This window comes from Carcharodon carcharias, chromosome 15, assembly GCF_017639515.1.
Source record: "Carcharodon carcharias isolate sCarCar2 chromosome 15, sCarCar2.pri, whole genome shotgun sequence".
Taxonomy (NCBI): Eukaryota; Metazoa; Chordata; class Chondrichthyes; order Lamniformes; family Lamnidae; genus Carcharodon; species Carcharodon carcharias.
This window is the reverse complement of record NC_054481.1, coordinates 46012443-46036142: the sequence shown is the minus strand read 5'-3', so window position 1 is coordinate 46036142 and position 23700 is coordinate 46012443. Positions and strand designations below refer to the sequence as shown.

The following is a 23700-nucleotide window of genomic DNA, read 5'->3' as shown; positions in this document are numbered from 1 at the left end:
TGTAATCACAGATTAGCAACACCTACCTGCCACATCTGAACCTCTCGACCACTTTACACTACATGTAAGAGAAGTACTTTTGAATGCTTCCATTTTATAATAAAGGCTTTCTACATAAACATGGAATCCTTAACAATTGGGATGCTGATAACTGAAACTGCATCTAGTCAAACCTGCCCTTGCCACACTTTCATTTGGAGGCATTCATGCTAGATTATGTTTTATAGGATGCTTTTATAGGAGCCACGGCAGTCAGGTATTGTGTTGTGTTATCTGAGCTGAGGTAGTAGAACGATGAGTGTTAGGCTAAGACAAAGACCACGATAGATGGGATGCCTTCCAAGGAAACAATCTTAATTAGGAATGAGGATGCCTTTTTAAGTAAACTAGGAAAATATTAAGCCTGGATTGTCAGAGCATTCTTGAATGTGCTCTGGACACACTGAAGTGAAGGGAAGATGGAGTCTAATCACCTCAGAACCCTGTAGCTGTTAACAGATTACACATAAACGTGTCACTTTGTGTTTTAACACCTGATGTTCCAGTACTTCTGAACATATCAGCATCCATTCTCTCACCTTCATAAGAGGTCAATTATTATTGGATGATTTTGGATCCAACTCACTTGTCTATATACCTTACATATCACAAGTATAAGCACAAAGGAGTCGATCTATTGGGGAGTGGGATGGGGGTTGTTACCTCTTTCAGTCTCCCGCTGGTGAAGGCTGGCGAAAGCACACTTCGGATTCTCTTCCATTTGTCATCATCGACAACCAGGATGGACTCAGTCAGTGGCCCATTCAGACCAAAGTTCTACAGGAAAGGGAGGAAGTCTTAACATCTATTTTTTGTTCATCACATATCAGGGTCAATGACATATTATTTCCAAAAGTGATTTAAGCTGAAACTGCACAGAGTGTGTTCAGGCTGTATGAGGAGGGGGTAGTTTGGGGAAGGGAGTAACACAATAGGATCAAACTGAGTCTTTTTTGGGTAGTGCCACATGATGGAGGGCATCCTCAAATGTGAAGGTGAGTCTTTGTCTCCACAATGACTGTGCGGTGGTCACTCCTACCGTTACGCTCATGGATAGATACATCTGTGGCAAGCAAGTTGGTGAAGATGAGGTCAAGTATGTTTTTCCCTCTTGTTGGTTCCCTCACCACCTGCCACAGACAACTGGCAAGTAAAGGTACTTTTCTATGTGACAATCTACATTAGTGTTGAGCAAAGAGGAGGAGTGCACTTTTAATTCCACATCAGACCCACCAGCCAACCTTCCCCCTGTTCAGCCACTTACCATTCACCAAATCCTCAAGAGTCACTGCTGGAGCTCCAAGCGACCCAAATTGGTATGTGGTAAACTGGCATTGGCAACTCACCAGGTTTATTCATATGAAGCCTGAGGTCTAATTTGGGATAAGTCTCTGACATCTGGGTATAATGAGCCTAGTGCAAATCTAGAATTCTCTCCCCCTTTGAATGCTGAGACAATTACAAGACTGAGATTGACAGCTGAGTAAAATTACCAAGGGATGATGGAGGCAAGGCAAATAAATGGATTTGAGGTAAAGATCAGCCATGAAATAATTGGATGGTGGAAAAGGCTCAAGAATATAAGAAACAGGAGCTGCAATAATACTTTTGAACTTAATCTGCCATTCAACAAGATCGTGACTGATCTTCTACTTCAACTCTACCTTCCTGCACTATCTATTATTCCTTAATTATCAAAAATTATCAATCTCTGCAGCCACTTTGCATCTTCCTCTCACATACTTTCTGACCTAACTTTGTATTGTCAAAAACATGGATACTTTACACTCAGTCCCCTCAACTAAGCCATTGATATGGACTGTAAATAGCTGAGGCACAAGTACTGGTCCTGATGATACACCATTTGATGCAGCTTGCCATGCCAAAAATGTCCTGTTTATTCCTGCTCTTTTTTTTGTCGATTAACCAATCCTCAATCCGTGCTAAAATATTATCCTCAATCCCACAAGTCCTAATTTTGAATTAAAAACTGATGTGGCATCTCATCAACTGTTTTTTGAAAATTCAAATACACTATATCCATTGGCTCCCCCTTGTCTATTGTATTTGTGAAATCATCAAAAAACTAACAGATCGTCAAATCTGATTTTTCTTTCATAATTTTCTTTGCTTAATTATACTATTATTTTCTAAGTGCCCACTAACCACATCTATGAATATTCCTTCGTTCCCATTTTCCGAAATCAATTTCTAACTCCTTGTGCCTGGGAGTCATTGCAGGGAGCATTTGATCACACTAGTGAGGGTATAGAAGAGATTTACAAGGATGTTGCCAATCCTGCTGAATTTTAGCTATGAGGAAAAATTCAATCGGCTGAAGTTATTTGCTTGGCAACAGAGAAGGCTGAGGGGAGATTTAATTGAGGTGTATAAAATTGAGGGACCTGGATATAGTGGAAAGGGAGGACCTATTTCTTTAGCAGGGAAGTCAGTAACCAGGTGGCTTAGATTTAAAGTAATTTGCAGAAGGATGGGAGGAGAGTTGAAATGTTTTCACTCGGGGTGTTGGGGGTCTGGAACTCATTGCTTGATAGGATGGTCGAGACAGAAACCATCACCATATTTAAATAAATACTTGGAATGTGGGATGAGGCTAGATTATACTTTTTTGGCTGGCAAAGACAATAGGCTGAAAGCCTCGTTCTGCACTGTAAATGTTTTGTGTTGCCAGAGGCTACGTAAGAGGTCAGGTGCTTCTTGTCATCCTCCCACTGTGGGGTTTGAGTTTCATGCCGTATAAATCAACTGTTCCTTAATGAATACCTGTTAAATACGTAGTTTTCATTTTAATGCCTAATCACTTCTTCAACACCCCCCTTTTCTCTGGACAGTTCCTGCACAGAATTACTATATAGTTTTGCAGATAATGTATAAAATACACATATTCAGCTCTAGTCAACTATACCAAAGTGAGTGTTTGTTGTTGTTGTCAGCAGTCCATTAAAAAAACTCAGGAATTTGACAGCTACATCCCAGGCCTAAATTTTTCCAGGAGGGGGGTTGTTTAGTGCTCGACCCCACATCCGCCTCCCCTCACATTACAAAAATCAGTTTCAAACCCACCAACTTTTAAAAAAAGGCTGTCCTGCAGCAATAACACACTGGGGGCAGTCAAACTGAATAGAGTGTGGGGCTTCCACCCCTCAGTGGGAGGAAGGCCTGCCCTGCCCTCAAGAGCAGCCAGCTAAACTGATTGTCGGCAACTCTAGTTGTCCCAGCAGCGCCAGAACTCAGTAGTTGGTGCTGCCAGATCTGCAAGCAGGCCTTGGGAAGATGACTAATGGATCCCAGACTAAGGTAAGTGTTGGATCCTGGTCACTAGTTTAGTTGGACTAATGGATCCGGGTTGCACTCTTGTTTCAGGAGGACCGAGTTGGTACGATAGACAAAGCAAATCAGCAGACAGTTCTGACGTAGAACACATTCTATTTATTTACAAAAGGAACTCAGCAGCTACAATTGTGTGCTTACAACTAAAACCTCTGTAATGTAGAGGCTCTTACTCTACGCTACTGACTACTAAAGGTAGCCTGCACTACTCTGTCATTGGATAATAAGATCATGTGAACTTTTTTAAAACCTTCTTCTTGAAGGTATATTACACATCAGATAACCACAGTAAGTCCCGGGCTTTTAGAGCGGGCAGGCATTGGGCACCTTAAGGAGGGGGAGGGGGGCTGGGTGGGATGGGTTTTGGAGGCCACGCAAGGAGACATAAAGGGGTGTTGCTCCCGATGCACACAGGACACCCTGCCAAAGGACAAACCCCACTCCCTTCCCATCTTTTAACTAATTGGGTTCAAATAAAATGGCCTGCTCACTCCCGCCTGACCACATCAACTGTATTATGACATGGGCAGTGTAATATTTGGGTCAATTGGCTTGTTAACAAGCTCAATTTCTCATTAATTATTTCAAACAAAAAATGACAGCCCCTGCCCACCTGTTAGAGAAATTCCAAAACCTGGTTGTGAAGACACAGTCTTGGATGCTTTTGGTAGAGGCTGTTTATTACAGAGCTTACTTCTCTATTCTAACACCATCACACCCAGTGCTGGTTGACTCTTCTTTATATACACATCTGAGTATAACTAACTAATCAATAACCAACAGCTGTTAGCCTTATTAACTTAAACTACTGGGTATTTAACATCCATCAACAGAACGTATCTGATTCCCCTTTTTCAAATTAAATTGATATACAAACAAAAACTATTCGTAAGAAAAAGTACAAAATGATAGTACATTTTTTTTTATACAATCAAATAATATATTCCATATTCCACCTAATCTTGGAAATATAAAAATTAATAAGGAAGGTTACAATATAAACATTTCTGTTCTCATAATCCATTATAACACAGGTGTCCTTCTTTGAGAATATCCAACTATTTCATTGGATAAGCAGTTCTTTCTGTGAAACAATCCGACAACTGGTGACTTGCGTCGACCCATGTTATTTTGGAAATCGCCTTCCTTTCCAACATCTCTTTTATACTCGCGAGATCAATCCTCAACCTCTTTTCCATGACACTCTTTGTCAAATGGACATTGTCCCAGAGCCAACAGTTATCTATACAGCAATTTATAGGCACATTTTTCCCCAGTTGCCCCTTATATAGGAGTTCCTTTAAAATACTCGATAATCACATTGCCATATCTATCACTTCTACCAGTGCAAGTATCTCTGCAGCTAAGGTGCTTTTCACTACTCTATTTCTTTTGATTCCCAGGCTAGTGGACAACATTTATTGTTTCTTCCCACTAAAAATATAATGAATCCTGCTGTGCTCGAATAATCAGGGAAATTAGTGCATGAGGCATCACTAAAAATGACTAATTTCATCCCTTTTGGGTCTGGAAATCTGTGCATACATTCTTCTAAACTTAAGACATTGAAGAAATTATTTGCTTTCAGTAGTTCCCCAACATATTTCAGCATGGTGCCCAATTCTAATACATCATAGCACTCGTCTGTCTAGTTTATGTGCATAACCAGTTTAATTGCCCAATTAAGCTTCTTAATTTATCTGCTTCTTCCTTGGTTCCAGGGTCTTCCTTTTGTGAGGATCTGGACCAATTTATCAGGACTTTATTACCATTCTCTAGGTAAGGCTGTTGAGTCAGGGTAATTCCCAACTTAGTCTGTCTAATGTCCAACCCTATATACTTAAAAGCTCCAGAAGTCCAGCTTCCAATTTTGAAATTTTTTATAATTTTATCCATCACAAATTTCTCAAATGCCACAGATCCACACCCCCCAACCCCACAGGAAATCATCTATATGCATTAAGAAAATGCCTGCTAGTTTTCCTTAATAGCACCAATAAAACATTGCTGGATCTGCCTTTAGCTGAACGCAACCAGCTTTTAGTAGGATGGACCTAATGGAGAAATATCATAGCCTGGATGCATCACTTAGCCGTTAAACACACTCGTTTAACCTCCATGATTTCCCCTCTATATCTCCAGTTTCTTTTCGAGGCTTTAACAATATTTCTCTTTCAAACTGCAGCTGGAGGATCATCTTATAAAATTGCAGCTTTGAAATCAATGGGTTTACATTCCCAAGAGTATATTCGTAGAAGTGCTAGAAAATCCACAAACTTACTTTTCCTGCTGTTGGGGAATCTATTCTAACTTTCTCGTCACCCAGTTGGTTCTTAAATTCCTGAGCTACAAGTCTGTCTTTAGCTTTGCATGTACCATCTGGGAAGTGCTTCCTCCATACGAAATCCATCCCAAGATTATTATTTTTCCATCAGTGCCTATAACTTTTCCTGGGCCTTTCCATTCTTTCTGCCCTTCTCTTATAATACACTACGTCCCTGGACTTAAAATTCATTCCTGATTCGATACCACAAAGCTCTCCTGGTTTTTTCCCCCGGAACCTCTGCCTTAAGAAACGCCCTCCTCCCTGCATGCGTGGCAGTCAAATGTTCTGCAAAAATGGTCGTCCCCTCCAAAGCCGGAAGATGGTTTTTTTTTGCAAAAATATACTTTATTCATAAATCTTCAATAACATTTCAAACCATTTCAAAATCACCATCACAAAAATACAATCAGGTTCAACTTTTACAACATGAATCACAAGGTGTATCAGTACAAACAATGAATATTACAGTCATTGGCAGACATTCATTTTAAGCTGTACAGCCTGAGGGCTCTAAACAGGTCCCAGTCCCTCATTGCACTGTGGCAGAAAGGTCTTAGGCAGCGACCCTTCCCCATTGCGCCTTTGTGGCGGCTGCTTCAAGCTTAACTGTGTCCCTCAGCACATAGTCCTGGACCTTGGAATGTGCCGGTCTGCAAAACTCGGTCGGGGACAACTCTTTGCGCTGGAAGACCAACAAGTTTCGGGCAGACCAAAGAACGTCTTTCACCAAGTTGATGATCCTCCAGCTGCAGTTGATGTTTGTCTCAGTGTGTGTCCCTGGGAACAGCCCGTAGAGCACAGAGTCTTGTGTCACAAAACTGCTCGGGATGAACCTCGACAGAAACCACTGCGCTCTCTCCAGACCTTCTTCGCAAAGGCACAATCTACAAGGAGGTGAACAACGGTCTCTTCCCCACCACAGCCACCTCGAGGGCAACGTGCAGAGGGGGTGAGACTCCTGGCATGTAGGAAGGATCTTACAGGGAGGGCCTTTCTCACCACCAGCCAAGCTACATCTTGGTGCTTGTTGGAAGGTTCTGGCGATGAGGCATTCTGCCAAATGACTTTGTCAGTCTGCTCAGGGAACCATCCCACAGGATCCACCCTCTCCTTTTCCCTCAGGGCCTTTAAGACGTTACGTGCCAACCACTGCCTGATGGACTTGTGGTCAAAGGTGTTTCTCTGCATAAATTTTCCCACGAGGGACAGGTGGTACTGCACAGTCCAACTACTTGGAGCGTTCCACGGCAGTGTGGCCAGACCCATCCTTCGCAACACCGGGGACAGGTAGAACCTCAGCATGTAGTGACACTTGGTGTTTGCATACTGAGGGTCTACGCACCGCTTGATGCAGCCGCACACAAAGGTGGCCATCAGTATGAGGGCGATGTTGGGCACGTTTTTTCCCCCTTTATCTAGAGGCTTGTACATCGCGTCCCTACGGACATGATCCATTTTCGACCTCCAGATAAAGCGGAAGGTGGCTCGGGTGATCGCCACCACACAGGAGTGTGAAATGGGCCAGACCTGCGCCACGTACAGCAACAGCGAGAGTGCCTCACACCTGATGACCAGGTTCTTACCCGCAATGGAGAGGGAGCGTCGCTCCCACATGCCCAGTTTCCTTTTCACCATAGACACTCGCTCCTTCCAGTTTCTAACGCGTGCCCTGGTTCCTCCGAACCATATCCCCAGCCCCTTCAGGCCGTAAGCCCTGACAGTGAAGGGGACAAAGGATCGGTCAGCCCAGTTCCCAAAGAACATAGTCTCACTCTTCCCACGATTTATCTTGGCTCCTGAGGCCAGTTCAAACTGGTCGCAGATGTGGATCAGTCTGTGGACCGACAGCGGATCCAAGCAGAAGACGGTGACATCGTCCATGTACAGGGAGGCTTTGATCTGAGTGCCTCCACTGCCTGGGATCGTCACTCCTCCTATGCCCGGATCCTTCCTGATGGACTCAGCAAAGGGTTCTATGCAACACACAAAAAGGACAGGGGAGAGGGGGCAGCCCTGCCTGACTCCAGATTTAATAGGAAAGCTTTCTGATTCCCACCCATTGATTGAGACTGCGCTACTGATGTTAGTGTAGAGCAGTTGGATCCAATTGCGAATTCCCTCCCCAAACCCCATTTTGGAGAGCACATCCACCATGTAGGTGTGCGATATTCTGTCAAAGGCCTTCTCCTGATCCAGGCTGATGAGGCAGGTATCCACACCCCTGTCCTGTACATAGGCAATCATATCCCTGAGCAGCGCGAGGCTGTCAGAGATCTTCCTGCCGGGCACAGTGCAGGTCTGGTCAGGGTGGATCACCAATTCCAGAGCGGATTTGACCCGATTGGCGATGACCTTGGACAGAATCTTACAGTCCACATTCAACAGTGAAGTGGGTCGCCAATTGCTAATTTCCTCCCTTTCACCCTTGTGCTTGTAGATGAGGGTGATGATGCCTTTCCTCATGGATTCTGACATGCTGCCGGCTAGGAGCGTACTCTCGTACACTTCTAGCAGGTCCGGGCCGATCCAGTCCCACAGAGCCGAATACAACTCCACCGGCAAGCCGTCGCTTCTGGGAGTTTTACTCTTCGCGAAGGACTCAAGGGCCTCAGTCAGTTCATCAGGAGTTAGCGGTTTGTCCAGGCTCTCCCGTGTACTGTCGTCTAAATTCTCCGTGATAGAGGACAGGAAGGACTGGGAGGCCGTGCTGTCTGTGGGCTTCACGTTATACAATCCGGCATAAAATGATTTGCTGATCCTCAAAATGTCGTACTGTGATGACTTTACTGAGCCGTCTTCTTCCTTCAGGCTGCTGATCACAGAGCTCTCTCTGTGTACCTTTTGGAAGAAGAAACGTGAGCATGTCTCATCCTGCTCCACAGAGCGGACTCTGGAACGGAAGATGATCTTGGAGGTCTCCGAGGCAAAGAGCGAGGCTTGCTGGCTCTTCACCTCTTGGAGTTCCTCCTTGACATCGACCCCCATCGACTGCAGCCGGAGCAGATTCTGCATGTTTTTCTGGAGTCGGGACATTTCCCTCTGTTCCTTTCTAGCTTTCTGGGTGCCTTTGAAGATGAAAAACCTCTTCATGTTTCCCTTGATCGCTTCCCACCAGTGTGTCAGTGACTCAAAGTGGGGTTTCATGGTTCTCCAACCTTTGTAATCCCTCTTGAGCTCCTCAATGTTCTCTGAGGTCAGCAGTTTCACGTTTAGCTTCCATGCCCCCCTGCCAACCCTCTGGTCCTTCTCTAAGTGACAGTCAGCCAGTAGGAGGCAGTGATCAGAGAAGGACACCGGCTTGACGTCGGTGGATCTGACTGCGAATACATGGGACACAAACAGGAAGTCTATCCTGGAACGGACGGACCCGTCAGGCCGCGACCAGGTGTATCTATGCCGCGCTCCGTCTGCAGGGTTGCTGAAGACGTCGTGCAGCTTGGCATCTTTTTACTGTAGCATCCAATCTGCTGTCCGCCCTGCCGGATCGTCCAGCCGCATCAATGAAGTCACCGCCCAGAATGACCGGCCTGGAGGTTGCCAGCAGCAGTGGGAGCTGCTGAAAAACCTCCAGCCGCTCAGCCCCTTGTGATGGGGTGTACACGTTAATTAACCGGAGTGGAGCATTCTTGTACATTACGTCTGCTACGAGGAGGCGCCTGCCCACCACCTCCTTAACCTGGGAGACGGTGAAGCTGCCTCCCCACAGCAGAATACCCAGGCCGGAGGAACGAGAATCGTTTCCTCCCGACCAGATCGATAGCCCATGGGACCACCATCGTGACCATTGCCTATAGGAGCTGAGGTGCGGTATCGCACACTCCTGCAGAAACAACAGGTCAGCTTTGACCTTGGCAAGGTAATCCAAGGTCGCAACACATCGCGTGGTAGATTTAATGCTATGCACATTTATGGATACAATTTTTAAACCCATTTTAAAGCATTTAGTCTCTTATCAAACCTGTTGTCTCTGAGAGTCCCAGACCTTTAGTCTGCTCCTTCATGCCCGTAGTGTGCTCAAATTGCCTTACTTTGGAAGGGCTGAGGAAAGCGTCCTGAACCTCCCCATTGGCGGTGTTCTGCTTGGGTGGCATCTGGATCCGTGCAGAGAGTGGGGTTTGAAATGTCCTCTGTTGGAGAAGCTTCTCTAATCCTCTCCCCCTCTGGGACGATGCTGCTCCCAGCTTCCCAGAGCTGGGGAGCGCTGAGCACCTCACTGCTCCCAGATTCCTGGAGCTGTGGAACACTGGCCTCTTCGGGTTGTGGGCAAAGTTGGGGTGCGCTGGTCTCCTCCTTGTCTCCAATGTTCAGGAGCTCGGGTGTCTTGCCCTCCAACTCCCTAGCGTTTTGCTGCTTCTTCTGTCGGCAATGCCCTGGCCCTTCTTCTTCCGAAGAGCTGCTGCTCTTGTTATCCGTGTCGAATGGGAGACGCCTCTTGCCTCTTGTCTGGGAAGTGGCTTGGTTTCTTCTTAGCCCTTTCTTCCTTTTGGCTCTCTTCACCAACTGCCAATCCCCCTGCTGCTTTCCCACTGCTGCCTCCTCCTCCTCCGTTGATTCGCTCTCGTGGGGTGGGAGGTTCAGGGGGCAGTGTTATTGATTGGCCGTCTGTTGCCCCAATCTTTTCCTCCACCTTATCTTTCTCTGTGTCTTCCTTTGTCCCGTTGTTCTCCCTGGGGGCCTTGGTGGTTGGAGTGACACGAGGCATTTCTTCTGCTTCCCCCTCGTTGGCTTTCGCTGCCTGTGCATAAGTACGGCAACGTTTGGGGCAGGTCCTGTAGAAGTGGCCTGCCTCACCACACAGGTTGCAGCACTTAGCCTGTTTACAGTCTTTTGTCTGGTGCCCTTCCTGTTTGCAGTTCTTGCAGAGGACGGCGCTGCAGTTGGCCGCCACATGACCAGCCTTGCCGCATGAGCGACAAAGTTTGGGTTGCCCAGCGTAGCCAAGGCTTCCCCCGATAGCGAATCTGGAAGGGGGGTGGAAGATGGCTCCCTTACCGTCGGTCTTGAGCATGACTTTAACCTGGCATTTACATGTCCAGATCCCCAAATCATGTCTAACCGCAGTGCAGCTCCCAACCTTATCAAAGTACCTGGTAAGGAAGGTGAGCACGTGAGCGACAGGGACGAAGGGGTTGTAAAGATGCACCGTCGCAACGGCAGAGCAAAGAGCGGCTCCGCCGTCAGGATCTTCATTTCTGGCAGGTCTCTCTTCTCCTCAAACACCTTCAGGAGTTTGACACAAGCTGCCACTTGCTTGAAAGTCACATCAAAAAATCCAGCACTGGGGAAATCCTGTAGGCAGTAGATCTCCGCAGCCTCGAAACCACACAGCTTGAATAGGATCCTCTTGGTGAAGAAGGTCCGATCCATTAGTGTTCCTTCTTCACTGCCCTTCACCATGACTCGGATGGTGTTTGGTACCCCATGGTAAGGAGTTCGACTGGTTATAGCCATTGATCATTGATCTTTCCCTGGCAGAAACGCGATCGAGGTCTCTCCCCTGCCAGGTAAGTTGATGATCCTCCAGCTTACTTCTCTACTCTAAAACCATCACACCCAGTGCTGGCTGACTCTTTTTATATACACATCAGAGTATAGTTAACTAATCGATACCCAACACCTGTTCACCTTATTACCTTAAACCACTGGGTATTTAACATCCATCAACAGAACCTATTAAGATACTAATGCCACCTACCATTTTATGGGGACTGGGCCTGGGGTTAGCGAGAATGCAAATGGCCTGTCATATGTTACATGCCTTCTGCCAGAAACACGCCCAGCAGGGGGCCATAAAATCCAGCCTCAGTGTTCATTAGTCCTCTTTGGCACCAAGAATTCTGGGACACAATTTCACATTAAATAATCCTACCCCGCCCCCACCCCCAAATCTTGTTTTTGTTTTAATGTTTTTTTTAATTCTTTCACATGATGTGTTATCAGTGGCTAGGCCAACATTTTCATTGCCCATCCATAATTGCCTTTGAGAAAGTCATGGTGAGCTGCCTTCTTGAACCGCTACAGTCCATCTGCTGTAGGTAAACCCACAATGCTGTTAGGAAGAAAGTTGCAGGATTTTGACCCAATGACAATTTTTAAAAATAGGTGTCATTGGCTGGGCCAGCATTTATTGCCCTTCTTCAGAGGGCATTTGAGAGTCATCCACCTTGCTGTGGATCTGGAGTCACATGTAGGCCAGACCAGGTAAGGATAGCAGATTTCCTTCCCTAAAGGACATTAGTGAACCAGATGTGTTTTTACAACAATCGGCAATGGCTTCATGATCATCATTAGACTTATTAATTACAGATTTCTTTTTATTGAATTCAAATTCTACCATCTGCCATGGTGGGATTCAATCCAGGTCCCCAGAACATTACCCTGGGTCTCTAGATTACCAGTCCAGTGACAATACCACTATGCCACCACCTCCCTAATGAAGGAAAGGTGATATTGTTCCAAGTCAGGATGGTGTGTAGATTGGAGGGGAACTTCCATGTGGTGGTGTTCCCATGCATCTGCTGCCCTTGTCCTTCTAGGTATTAAAGGTCACAAGTTTGGAAGGTGCTGTCAAAGGAGCCTTGATGAGTTCCTGCAGTGCATCTTGTAGGTGGTACACACTGTTGCCGCTGTGCGTCGGTAGTAAAGGGAGTGAATGTTTGTGGATCGGGTGCCAATCAAGCGGGCTGCTTTGTCCTAAATGGTGTCAAGCTTCTTGAGTGCTGTGGGAGCTACACTCATCCAGGCAAGTGGAATGTATTCCGTCACATTCTTGACTTGTGTCTTGTAGCTGCTGGACAGGTTTTGGGGAGTCAGGAGGTGAGTGACTTGCCACAGACTTCCCATCCTTCAAATTGGGCCAAACATAAATACACATGTCAGTTTCTGGTCAATGGTAACACCCAGGATGTTGACAGTAGGGGATTCAGCGATGGTAATGCCATTGAATCTCACGGGGATATGGTTTGATTTTCTCTTGCTGGAGATGGTCATTGGAGATGGTCACCATGCACTTGTGTTGGCATAAATGTCACTTGCCACATTTCGACCCAAGCCTGAATGTTGTTCAGGTCTTGCTGCATATGGGCACAACTGCTTTAGTATCTGAGGAGTCGGAAGCAAGAGGTGCTGACCATTGTGCGAACCATCAGCGAACATACCCACTTCTGACCTTATGATGAAAGGAAGGACATTGATTAAGCAGCCGAAGATGATTGGGCCTAGGACACTAGCCTGAAGAACTCCTGCATGATGTCCTGGTACTCAGATGATTGACCTCCAAAAGCCACAAACATCTTCCTTTGTGTTAGGTCTGACTCCAAATATTGGAGAGTTTTCCCTGATTTCCATTGACTCCACTTTTTCTCGGGCTCCTTGATGCCACACCTCAGTCAAATGCTGCTTTGATGTCAAGGGCAGCCACTCTCACCTCACCTCTGGAGTTCAGCTCTTTTGTCCATGTTTGGACCAAGGCTGTAATGAAGTTAGGAGCTGAGAGGCCCTGGCAGAATCCAAACTGAGCAGGTTATTGCTGAATAAGTATCGCTTGACTGTACTGTCGACAACTGCTTCCAACATTTTGCTGATGTTCGTGAGTAGACTGATGCGGCTGTAATTGGCCAGGTTGGATTTGTCCTGCTTTTTGTGGACAGGGCATACCTGGGCAATTTTCCACATTGCCGGGTAGATGTCAGTGTTGTAGTTGTACTGGAACAACTAGTTCTGGAGTACAAGTCTTCAGTACAATTGATGGAATGTTGTCCAGGCCCTTGCCTTTAGCTATTTCTTGATGTCACATGGAGTAAATCGAATTGGCTGAAGGCTGTGACACTGAGGGCTTCAGGAGGAGACTGAGATTGATTATCCACTTGGCACTTCTGGCTGAAGATTGTTGTAAATGCTTCAGCCTATCTCTTGCACTGATATGTGTTGGACTCTCCCATCATTTGATGGTGATATTTGTGGAGCTCCTTCTCCAGTTAGTTGTTTAATTTTCCAGCATTCTCAACTGGACGTGGCAGGTAAGCAGAGCTTTAGATCTGATCCATTTGTTGTGCGTTTGCTTAGCTCTGTCTATTGCATATTCCTTCCGCTATTTGGCACACAAGTAGTCTGGTGTTGTAGCTTCACCAACTTGACACCTCATTTTTAGGTATGCCTGTTGTTGCTCCTGGCATGCCCTCCTGCACTCTTCATTGAACCAGGGTTGATGCCCCAGCTTGATGGTAATGGTAAGAGTGGGGGATATGTTGGACCATGAAGTTGCAGATGTGGTTGTATACAATTCTACTGCTGCTGATAGCCCACAATGCCTCATGGATGCCCAATTTTGAGTTGCGATATCTGTTCAAAATCTATCTCCTTTAGCATAGTGGTAGTGCCACACAACACATTGGTAGGTATCCCCAATGTGAAGACAGGACTTCGTCTCCACAAAGACTCCTACCAATATTGTCATGGACCGATGCATCTGCCTGGTAGATTGGTGAGGGTGAGGTCAAGTAGGATTTTCCCCTCTTGTTGGTTCCCTCACCACCTGCTGCTGACAGAGTTTAACATCTGTATCCTTTGGGACTTGACCAGCTTAGTCTGTAATGGTGCTACTGAGCCACTCTAGGTGGTGGACATTGAAGTCCCCCACCCAGAGTACATTCTGTGCCCTAGCCCCTCTCAGTACTTCCTCCAAGTGGTATTCAACATGGAGGAGCACTGATTCATCAGCTGAGGGGAGTATTAAGTGGTAACCAGCAGGAGGATTCCTTGCCTATGTTTGACCTGATGCTACGAGGTATAAGATAAGTTAAACTTCATGCTATAATTGGGAAACCACACCTGCTCAGAACAACTTTGTTTACAGTTTTGCAGATAATGTATAAAATACATATGTTTAATTATTAATTTACTCAGCTCTAATCAACTCTGCCAAAGTGAGTGTTTGTTATTTCTCTAAGCAGTCAGCTTAACAAGTACCAGAAATGTGACCACTCTACAAACACTTTCCATTATTCTGCATTAGCACCAAGGATCCTAGGGCACAACTTCACATTAAAGAATCTTACCGTGCAAATCTTGTTCTTCCTTGTAGTAAGATTAATTGGGATACCACACAGAAACCATAGAATATTTTGCCTAGCAGAAATTATTGAGACCAAACTGCTTGCCCCAAATAGTCAAATGAAGCAAGAGTAAAGGAGGAGGAGGAGAGAAAAAACAGGGAGAAGAGGAGAGTTAGTGTAATGAAGAGGAGGCGGTTGTCCAACACATAGCTATTTAACTATTGCCAGGACTTGTTCATTGGGTTACCTTTGCTGGCAAAGCGTGGATGTAATGTGATATATTCACAAACAAAACTATTCCATTTCAATAGATTTTCATTATAATGCATTATGCAGGGTATGAATATAAATTATGCACTGAGTTGCACACATTGCTCTAATCCCCACAATAAAAGTAAATCATTGACGGTGTTCCTATAGGCATCAAGTTGTTTCATTTCAGAGAATTTCTCATTTCTCACTGGTGATATTTTTTCATTACTTTTAATGAAATTAGACATTTCAAAGCCAGACATGCCCACAATTTCCAGTGGGTTGGAAATGATAAACGGATATTTCACCCTGTTTCCCCTCTTGAAAAAGGAACTGTCTAGCCCAGAACTCCATAAAAGTATTAGGGATCAGAGTTCTTAGCAGATCATAAAGGATATTGTACCTTTTTTGTTTACCGCTGATAAATCCCTCTCCTGTGCCTCACAAATCAGGATGTGGAAATCCTGTCAGAATTCAAGACAATTACACATTTCACTCTCCAAGGTGAGGGGTGTGAGTTCCAGGCAACAAGCCAGATAGAGCTTGGGTGAGATACACCTTCTATTCTACCTCAACAACATGGCTCAGTCCAAATCTCCAAAGATCAAAATGGGAGAGGCAACCAATGAGAATTTAATGGAACCCAGTGAGATAGAGCCAGAGATAGGAGACTAACCACAGCATTTGTCCATTTGATCTCCCCTATCAAACAAACATACTCTTCTCCCTCAACACCATGGTAAGCCTGACCTTTGCCTTGCACATTATGAGATCAGAACATCAGGTGGAGAAAACACAGAAATCAAATTACATTCCAGCTGAACCACCCCACAGCAAGTTTGAACAAGCATTCAGATAAAGAAAACAAGGGCTTATTGCAGTAGCAAGAAGAATTAATAAAAAGCAAATAACCCTCAGTGTAGGTCAATACTTACCCGCCTATTGGTGAACAAAGTGTAAAACTCTTTTATGAAGATGACTTTAATCAGGTCGGGGTCCATGACGGAGAGAATGGGCAGATGCCCATCAAAAATCCTAAAGGAAAAGACAGAAGTGTTAGAAAGTGAATCTGGGTCATAGATAAAGTGTTAAAACTGACTGCAGTAAAAGAATGACTTATTGCCACAACTATGGGTACTCTGGATAGCCAGGTCTCCATCATTATAGTGATCTCACCGACACATAGACATTTCCCTTCTACAAGTAATGGCCAATCTCTAAATTGCAGTATGTAACCCAAGCTGCAGTTACACTACAACTACATCAATGGTAAACAGTTATGCCTCACAATGGCATTTTAGCTGCAGCACTAGTGCAGCCCTGATCAGGAGTGCGAGTCCAACTGACAGCAGAATGAAGATGAATGAGTTCACTCTGCTCTAACTCAGATTCTCACAATAAATTCACAATCCACAAGTTTTGTGCATGTGCAAAACCAAAATTTCTCTGGTTTAATTTCAAGAGGAGAAAATTCAATTTTTGCTCTGTTCTGCTGGTTTGATGGGCCAGATTGCAAGAGATCTGATTGCCAGATCGCCAGAGCCACAGTTCCCCCTCTGAATTTGCAATATTACAGTCAGGTGAGGAGGGGGTCGAATGGCTTCCCTCTTTCCTCTCTCCTTATTTAACCACAACAGGTTGTTTTGTTTGAAGAAGACATGCTTACCAATTCAGTGGGTGCTTAGTTGTTTATGTCCTGTGATCATAAAAGAACCAATAAGGCACGTTTTAAGTTTAACAAAGAAAGAGGTTAGCTTTGTTATACTTAAACAGATCTAAGTAAATCAATAAAATATGCACTGAATTTTGCATACACACACACTCAAAGTTCACAAACACACAAATAAAGATTACAGAGTGGGGAAGGATATTTTGTCTAAATTAGAGTCCATAAAAAATTGAAACAGCATACAATCTGTCATTTGCTGACTCAGCTGGCTTCAGGCTCAATTTAAAATAGTCTTTATGCTTCTGATTTAAGATATAGGTGACCGAGTTGGTTGTTCTTTGGGAGACTATAGTGCTGACCTTTCTTCTCCAACCACAATGGTCCCATTGTCCAAACAATTAGTCTCAAATCATCCATCCCCAACAGTTGTATACCACAGGTGATTACCATAGATGGCTTGCTAATGAGACTGGAGATATGAGTCCTTCACACTCCCCTGAAGTCATTGTCTTTGATGAGTTTTGCGCACAAGTGGAATGTGGAACATATAATGCAACAAAAAAAAATGCTGGAAAAACTCAGCATCTGTGAAGAGAAAGACAGAGTTGACGTTTCAAGTCAGTCTGACTTCTTCAGGGACTTAAAAGTTCTCAGCCTGACAGAAATCACCTCCAGATCAATTATCTTTGTGAAACTACTGGGACGTTTCCTGGGGCCTCCTCCAAACTCTTTCTTGTTTTCAATGGATGAAATTCCTGGGGTAGACCAGGAAGTTCTCCCAGACACATTCCCTCGGTCTAGGGAGCATGGACAGGTGATTCAGCCAATCCTCCGAGCCACTGAAAGAATTCCTTGCAACAGTGAAAATGCGTTGATTCCCAGCGGATTGAGGCTTCATCCCATTATTCCAGTTAATTGAATGGAGAAGCACTCCACCTGTGTCTAAGCCCAAACAGGGTGAATTTCAAGCTCAGTGTGAATGCTCCATTGGAGACTATTTCTCAGTTTGAATGTCTGCAAAAGAATCAAATGTATTAAGGTTGAATACCCCTCACCGAAAACTGCAGAACTCAATAGAAATGTGGCATCCTTTTGAGTGCAATGATAAAAAGTGAAGGTAATCAAGTCCACAGTGTTCCTCAATATAAAGATACCATCCTTAGAAATGTAATAATTGCATCAGTATCAAGACTGCTGGGAATGATCTGTGTCTTTAAACTGTGTTTATCATCTGCACAGCACATCTTGAACCACAATTTAATTACAGGAGTAAAATGCATTTTTGAAGTGATTAAAAATGAACACCTTCGTATCCATTCCTGGCTGATTAAATGCACTCACCCCCACATCTTTCCATACTTCTTGCAGCATTCTGTGTCGAACCCAAACATACCCTAGCCAGGAAAAAAACATCATCAGCAAAAGCGTTCACATAATACAGAAAGGTAGAACAATAATTACTTTGTGTGTGTGGATACTAGGGGCTGAATTTTTAGGTCCCACTGGGAGTAACCATGGAAGCGGGCGGATGCAGAATTTCATGACCTCTGGCCAGTGGACTGGTGACTCACAGGCCATTTTGCGAAAATGTGTGGGGTTAGGGGTGGGTTGGTGGCAGGTGTAGGGGGTTGGGCTGGCAGCAGGGGTAGGCGGTGGTGCGTGGGTATTGTCATTGGACTAGTAATCCAGGGACCCAGGGTAATGCTCTGGGCACTTGGGTTTGAATCCCACCATGGCAGATGGTGGAATTTGAATTCAATAAAAATCTGGCATTAAAAGTCTAATGATGACCATGAAAACATTGTTGATTGTTGTAAAAGCCCATCTGGTTCACTAATTTCCCTGAGGGAAGGGAATCTGTCATCAGTACCTGGTCTGGCCTACATGTGTCTCCAGATCCACAGCAATGTGGTTGACTCTTAAATACCCTCTGAAATCGCCTTCTCAAGGGCAATAGGGAAATAATAGGCAATAAATGCTGGCATATCCAGCGACATCCACATCCTGCAAATGAATAAAAAAAAAGTGGAGGATCTAACTGCATGGAAGCAGCAGCAGCTAATTAAGCTTGTTTAAGGCCTGCAAAGGCCTATTGTCTGAGGCTGACTAGTGTTGTCAGGGAATACAGTGTATTTGCCCAGAGGCACCGTCCCAGTAGCACACTGGGGACCAGTGCTCCAGGCAGTCTTTGAGGCCTTTGTTGACTGCCTGGCTTCAGCTGCATCTATAGGCTGTCGCTTCAATAACTGTGGGTGGTCTGCTGATTCTATCTTTTAGTTTAAACTATGAAAAGTTGGAGAGAGGGCATCCTCTCTCTTCCTTATCTGAAAGGCAGCCTGCTGCATCTTTGATGCTGGAGAGTCTCCTATTGACCCTGAGCTTCCAGAACCAACCCCCTGCTCTTAATTGGATGGCGAGTCTACAGTCTGACCACTAATTGGCCAATTCAGAAGAAATCACTGCTGGGCGGCTGCTCCACAAACAGTGCGGGCTTCCCACCCTCATTTGACCCAGACTTCACAGTCCAGAAACTCACAGGGAAAATCTGCCCCAGGAGGGAAAATATATCACCTTGTGTCATTCTGAAGGCAAGGAACATAAACACTAATACAAAAGCAAAATAGTGTGGATGCTGGAAATCTGAAATAAAAACAAATTGCTGCTAACACTCTGCGGGTAAATCAGCATTTATGGCGAAATGAACAGAGTTACCGGGCATCATTTTATGCTTCCCCTTGTGTGGGTGGGCAGGCAGGTGGGGGCGTAAAATTGGTAGTAATGCCAGGGGGAATCCACCCAGCAACCCCCCCACCACCTGACCCCACCAAAATTTTACATATGGCAGGGAAGGTGTCAGGTGGCCCACCTGCCCTTTGGCCACTTCAGGGCCTCTTCCCATCCCACTGCAATTTTTGTGCTGAGGGCAGAGGCTTGAGTTAAGTTTAAAGACCACTAGACCTCACTTTGAGCAATTGGCAGGAAAGCAGGGTTCCTCCTTTCTGGTCCACTTGGGGCCATTGGGTTTCCCCATTTTGCCTGGTCTATGCACTCTAGCCCCCAGCCCCTTCACTCTCCTCAACTGGTCTCCTAGCTTGGCCGCATTGAAAGCCCCCACCCAATCCGGCTCCACAGTTCCTCACCATTGGTGACTTTGTGCAGTCCCAGCAGTGGCCACCGCTCATGGTGGAGTTGTTGGGATCAAAGAGTTTCAGACCATTTGATTAGCCGGCTGCTCTTGGAGGCAGGGATTCCTCCTCCCAATCAGGGTGAAAGTCTCACCCTGAGTTATTAGTCCCCCTCCAAGCGTTAAATGGCTGCGGGGTAACTTGCCAGAACCCACCACCAACATTGTCGTCAGTGAATGCGGAAACCTTGGGGAAATGTAAAATTCTGTCCAACGTTTCTGGTCAATGACCCATATCGGAATTCTTACATATGTTCTATTCACAAGAAACATCCGGAACCACCGATGCATCTTTTTAACTCCATTCTACTTTGATGTTTTGACAGCGGACCTGTCCCATTGACTGTTTCAGGTGATTGGATGGAGGTGACACCTGACTGAATAAATAGTATCTTTCTGATGAAAGATTAACCTGGGGCCATGTCTGCTCTATCAGGCAGATGTAAAGGATCCCACTGCACTATTTCAAAGAGGAGCAGGGGAGCTCTCTGTTGTTCTGGCCAATATTTACCTCTCAACCAACATCACCAAATTAGATTATCTGGTCGTTATCACGTTGCTGTTTGCTATGTTGCTCTTCCTATATATTACAACAGTGATTCCACTGTAGAAATACTTCTTTTCAAAATGTTTTACGTCCAATGTGCCGAGGTTGGGAAAGGCACTATATAAATGCAAGACATTTCTTTAAGATCACTCCATTAATATTATTCATCATCACCGTAAATCAGAGGTAGGTGCTAAGGAGGATCTTAAAGTTGGAGAGACAGAGGCCCAGATCTTCCGGTCTCTGAATCGAAGGAGACCACATATATGACCCAAGACGCATGTCAGAGCCTCACACAAGTCCTCACTCCAAGAGAATTTCCCAGGAAGTTCCAACTTCCCCCTCTCCCTGGGGCAAGTTAGAGTCGGAGACTTTGAACAGTTCCCTGTACTTAGGGTATGTTAGACAGATTAAAACTTGATCTAACTCCTGGACAACTCCAGATCAGAACCACCCGCTCCTCCGCCTCCCCGATCAACCGACTATCCCCCCTGACTACCCAACTTTCCCCAAAGACCACCCGACTATCCCCCGGACTCCTCGACTACTCCCCCGACATGAACCAACCTGACTAGCCTGCATAACCCGGCCCCCCGACCTCACCCATCTATCCCTCCAGACCACACTATGTTCCCGACCACCCTACTAGTCCTCTGACCAGGCCTGACTACCCCTGCACCACCTGACCTGGGGATTCCTCCCAACCAGACTACCCCAACCCAACCTATCGACCTGCCACCCAACTTGCACACCCCCCTCCCCTATCTGTTCACTCATTCACCAATTCACTAACATTCACATTGGATATTTAGGCTTATTGTATGACAATGCCATAAAAAAAGAGGCATGTCCTGTCTTCCCCCAACTCTATTGCGATCCAACGGAGTTCTCCAAGGGATGCTCCACTATGAATTTCTAGTAAAGCCAGGCTTGGAAGACCCGACAAGAAATGTGGAGAAGCGTTGAGGTGGGGCAAAGTTCAAGCAAAGTGGCAATCCAACGATGACTGCCGCTCCTCAGAAGATCTTGGCCAATGAGATTTAAGGAGCGAATTCCAGAGCTCAGGGCCATGACAGTTGTAGGCACTGCTGCTGGCAGTGGGGTGAAGTAAGTGGGGAATAGACAAGAGACCAAGGGTCAAGGAATTCAGAGCTCTGAGGTTTGTGAGAAGTTACAAAGATAAGAGAGAGTGAGGCTGCAGAGGGATTTAAGCACAAGGATGTTAGTTTCAAAAAGCAAAGGGTTTAAGGACTGGCAGCCACTGGAAGTTGAGGAGCACAGAGGGTGATGGAAATCATGGACTTGGCATGAATTGGGACACAAGTTTTGGATAAACCTCAATTTATGGACAGTGGAAAGTTGAGGCCAGGAGATCATTGGAATAGACGAGTCTGGAGGTGCCAAAGGCATGGAGGAATGTTTCAGCAACAGATGGGATGAAGCAGTGGCAGACACAAGCTAAACCTTCTATCCCGCCCCCTCACCCTGGTCTTATTGGATGATTCACCAACTGTGGCTAAAAAGGTACTGGGTGATTGGATCTCAGCTGTCTGCTAGAAGTGCCGTAGAACCATTTCTTCCCCCCCCCCAAACCCCCTACCACACACACACCTCCCCCCCCACCCCCCACCCACCCACCCCACCCCCACCAACCTCGTTCCTTCCTGCACAGAAGCCATCTAGCCTGCAGGGTGGCTGAAATGGGGAACCCTCCCAAAATAACAATAAAAAAAAACAATTCTGAAAGCCTTTCAATGCTCAATAACCGAAAAAGTTAAAATTAACCGAGATATCTGTCCAACTCCACCCCTTTTGTGATGCCACAAAAACCACACAATGACCACAACCATCCATATGCCTCTTTCTGAAGGTTTCAAACATCATATTTACCAAAGTGCTTACCAATATTTTGCTAATTTATCAGAATCATGGCAGGGGGAGGGTTAGGAAAAAGCATGGGGACAAGGGGGAGTGGGGGTAGAAAGCAAGAGGCCCAAAGTCACACCATTAGCAGCTTTGACTGGCAGACAGCTGGATGAGGATGAGCTAGAAGTTAAGACAGAAACACAAGGTCATCCTCAAATACTGTCAGCCCACTGGATGCCATGGGCTCTGTTGTTCTCGGCCCCATGATGTGGACAATCAGAGATACAGGTGTCCTTGTCCCCCACAGGTTCTGCTCTGCTTTCTACTATTGTGTGCTACCTGGTTCTGAAAGTAGAGAGGTAAGAATGTCAGTGATTGTGTTGCACTGTGTTTGGATAATGTTCTTGCCATAGCCGAATTGATGGAGGTGCATGGAGGCAGCGAGAGGTGGGTGTGAGGCTGACAACACTGATAGGTGTGTGAGGGTGAAGTGGAGTATCTGGATTTTAGACATAATCCCAGAGTTCGAGAGAGTGCTGCTGGGTGAGTGATAGGGGGCGTGGTGCATTGAGCAGTGTGAGAGGCTATTACGGTTATAGGAAATGTCATGTGATGGTGTTCTCACTGGTATTGACCACCCTGGTGAGGCTATTAGGCTTTTTGTGGCACTGTTGCCAGGTTCTCGGGTCAAGACTTGAAGATGACCTCCCTGCCCACCCCTTGCCATTCCATTCTGAGAGTGGCCCTGCAGGGCCTCCTGGCCCCCTGTGGAATCATGGTACTGCTCCTTCCACACCCCCTCCACGTATGTCACCCTGGAATCTGTGCTCTGCCCTGGCATTCACTTTGGCAACATTTAAATTGCAGCAATATTCTTCAGTGAAACCTTCCTTTTACAGTGACAGTCTGCCTTTAAGAGTAGACTGACTACATCATGTTCTTTCTGAAAAACGGTGCTTGGACACCTACTGAGCAAAGAGGCTGCTGACAGCATTAAAAAAAATCAGCAGCATGGGGTCCACTCAGCCAGATGCTGCAATCAAACAGCTGAGAGGGGTACCATTAACTTGGGCACTGCACATCTCGACCTAAATGGGCATGAGCAGGTCATGATCAAAAAATGGAACACATGAATTCCTAGCCTTTTGTACGTTCATTAGCCAAGCTGTTGAACTGATTCTTTTATATTACTAAGTCAATTCAGTGAAGCAATAGGACTGCCCATTACAGGGCTATGAGTTTAAACTAGACTCTACAACACTCAGTGAGATTGTCCTTTGGGAGAGTTTCTCTGGCTTTTGGCTAATTATAGCACTTGGAGTGTGAAGAGAGACAGTCAGTATCACCCCTGCTCTGCCCAGAGTCTCCCGTCACCCAAATATACACAGGAGCTTTGGAGACGTCACTCTCAGC

At 45.6% G+C, this 23700-nt stretch overlaps 1 protein-coding gene across 1 annotated transcript in view; it reads right to left on the bottom strand.

The window, feature by feature from the left end:
- The window catches only part of LOC121287995 (cytochrome P450 3A30-like), a 57189-nt gene that overhangs the window by 25236 nt on the left and 8253 nt on the right, over positions 1–23700 (bottom strand). The window contains exons 3-5 of the mRNA XM_041206202.1: positions 18032–18084; positions 15957–16056; positions 703–816 (exon numbers count right to left, since the gene is read on the bottom strand). Coding sequence (XP_041062136.1) covers positions 703–816; positions 15957–16056; positions 18032–18084 — 267 coding nt within the window. The remainder of the gene's footprint in view (positions 1–702; positions 817–15956; positions 16057–18031; positions 18085–23700) is intronic.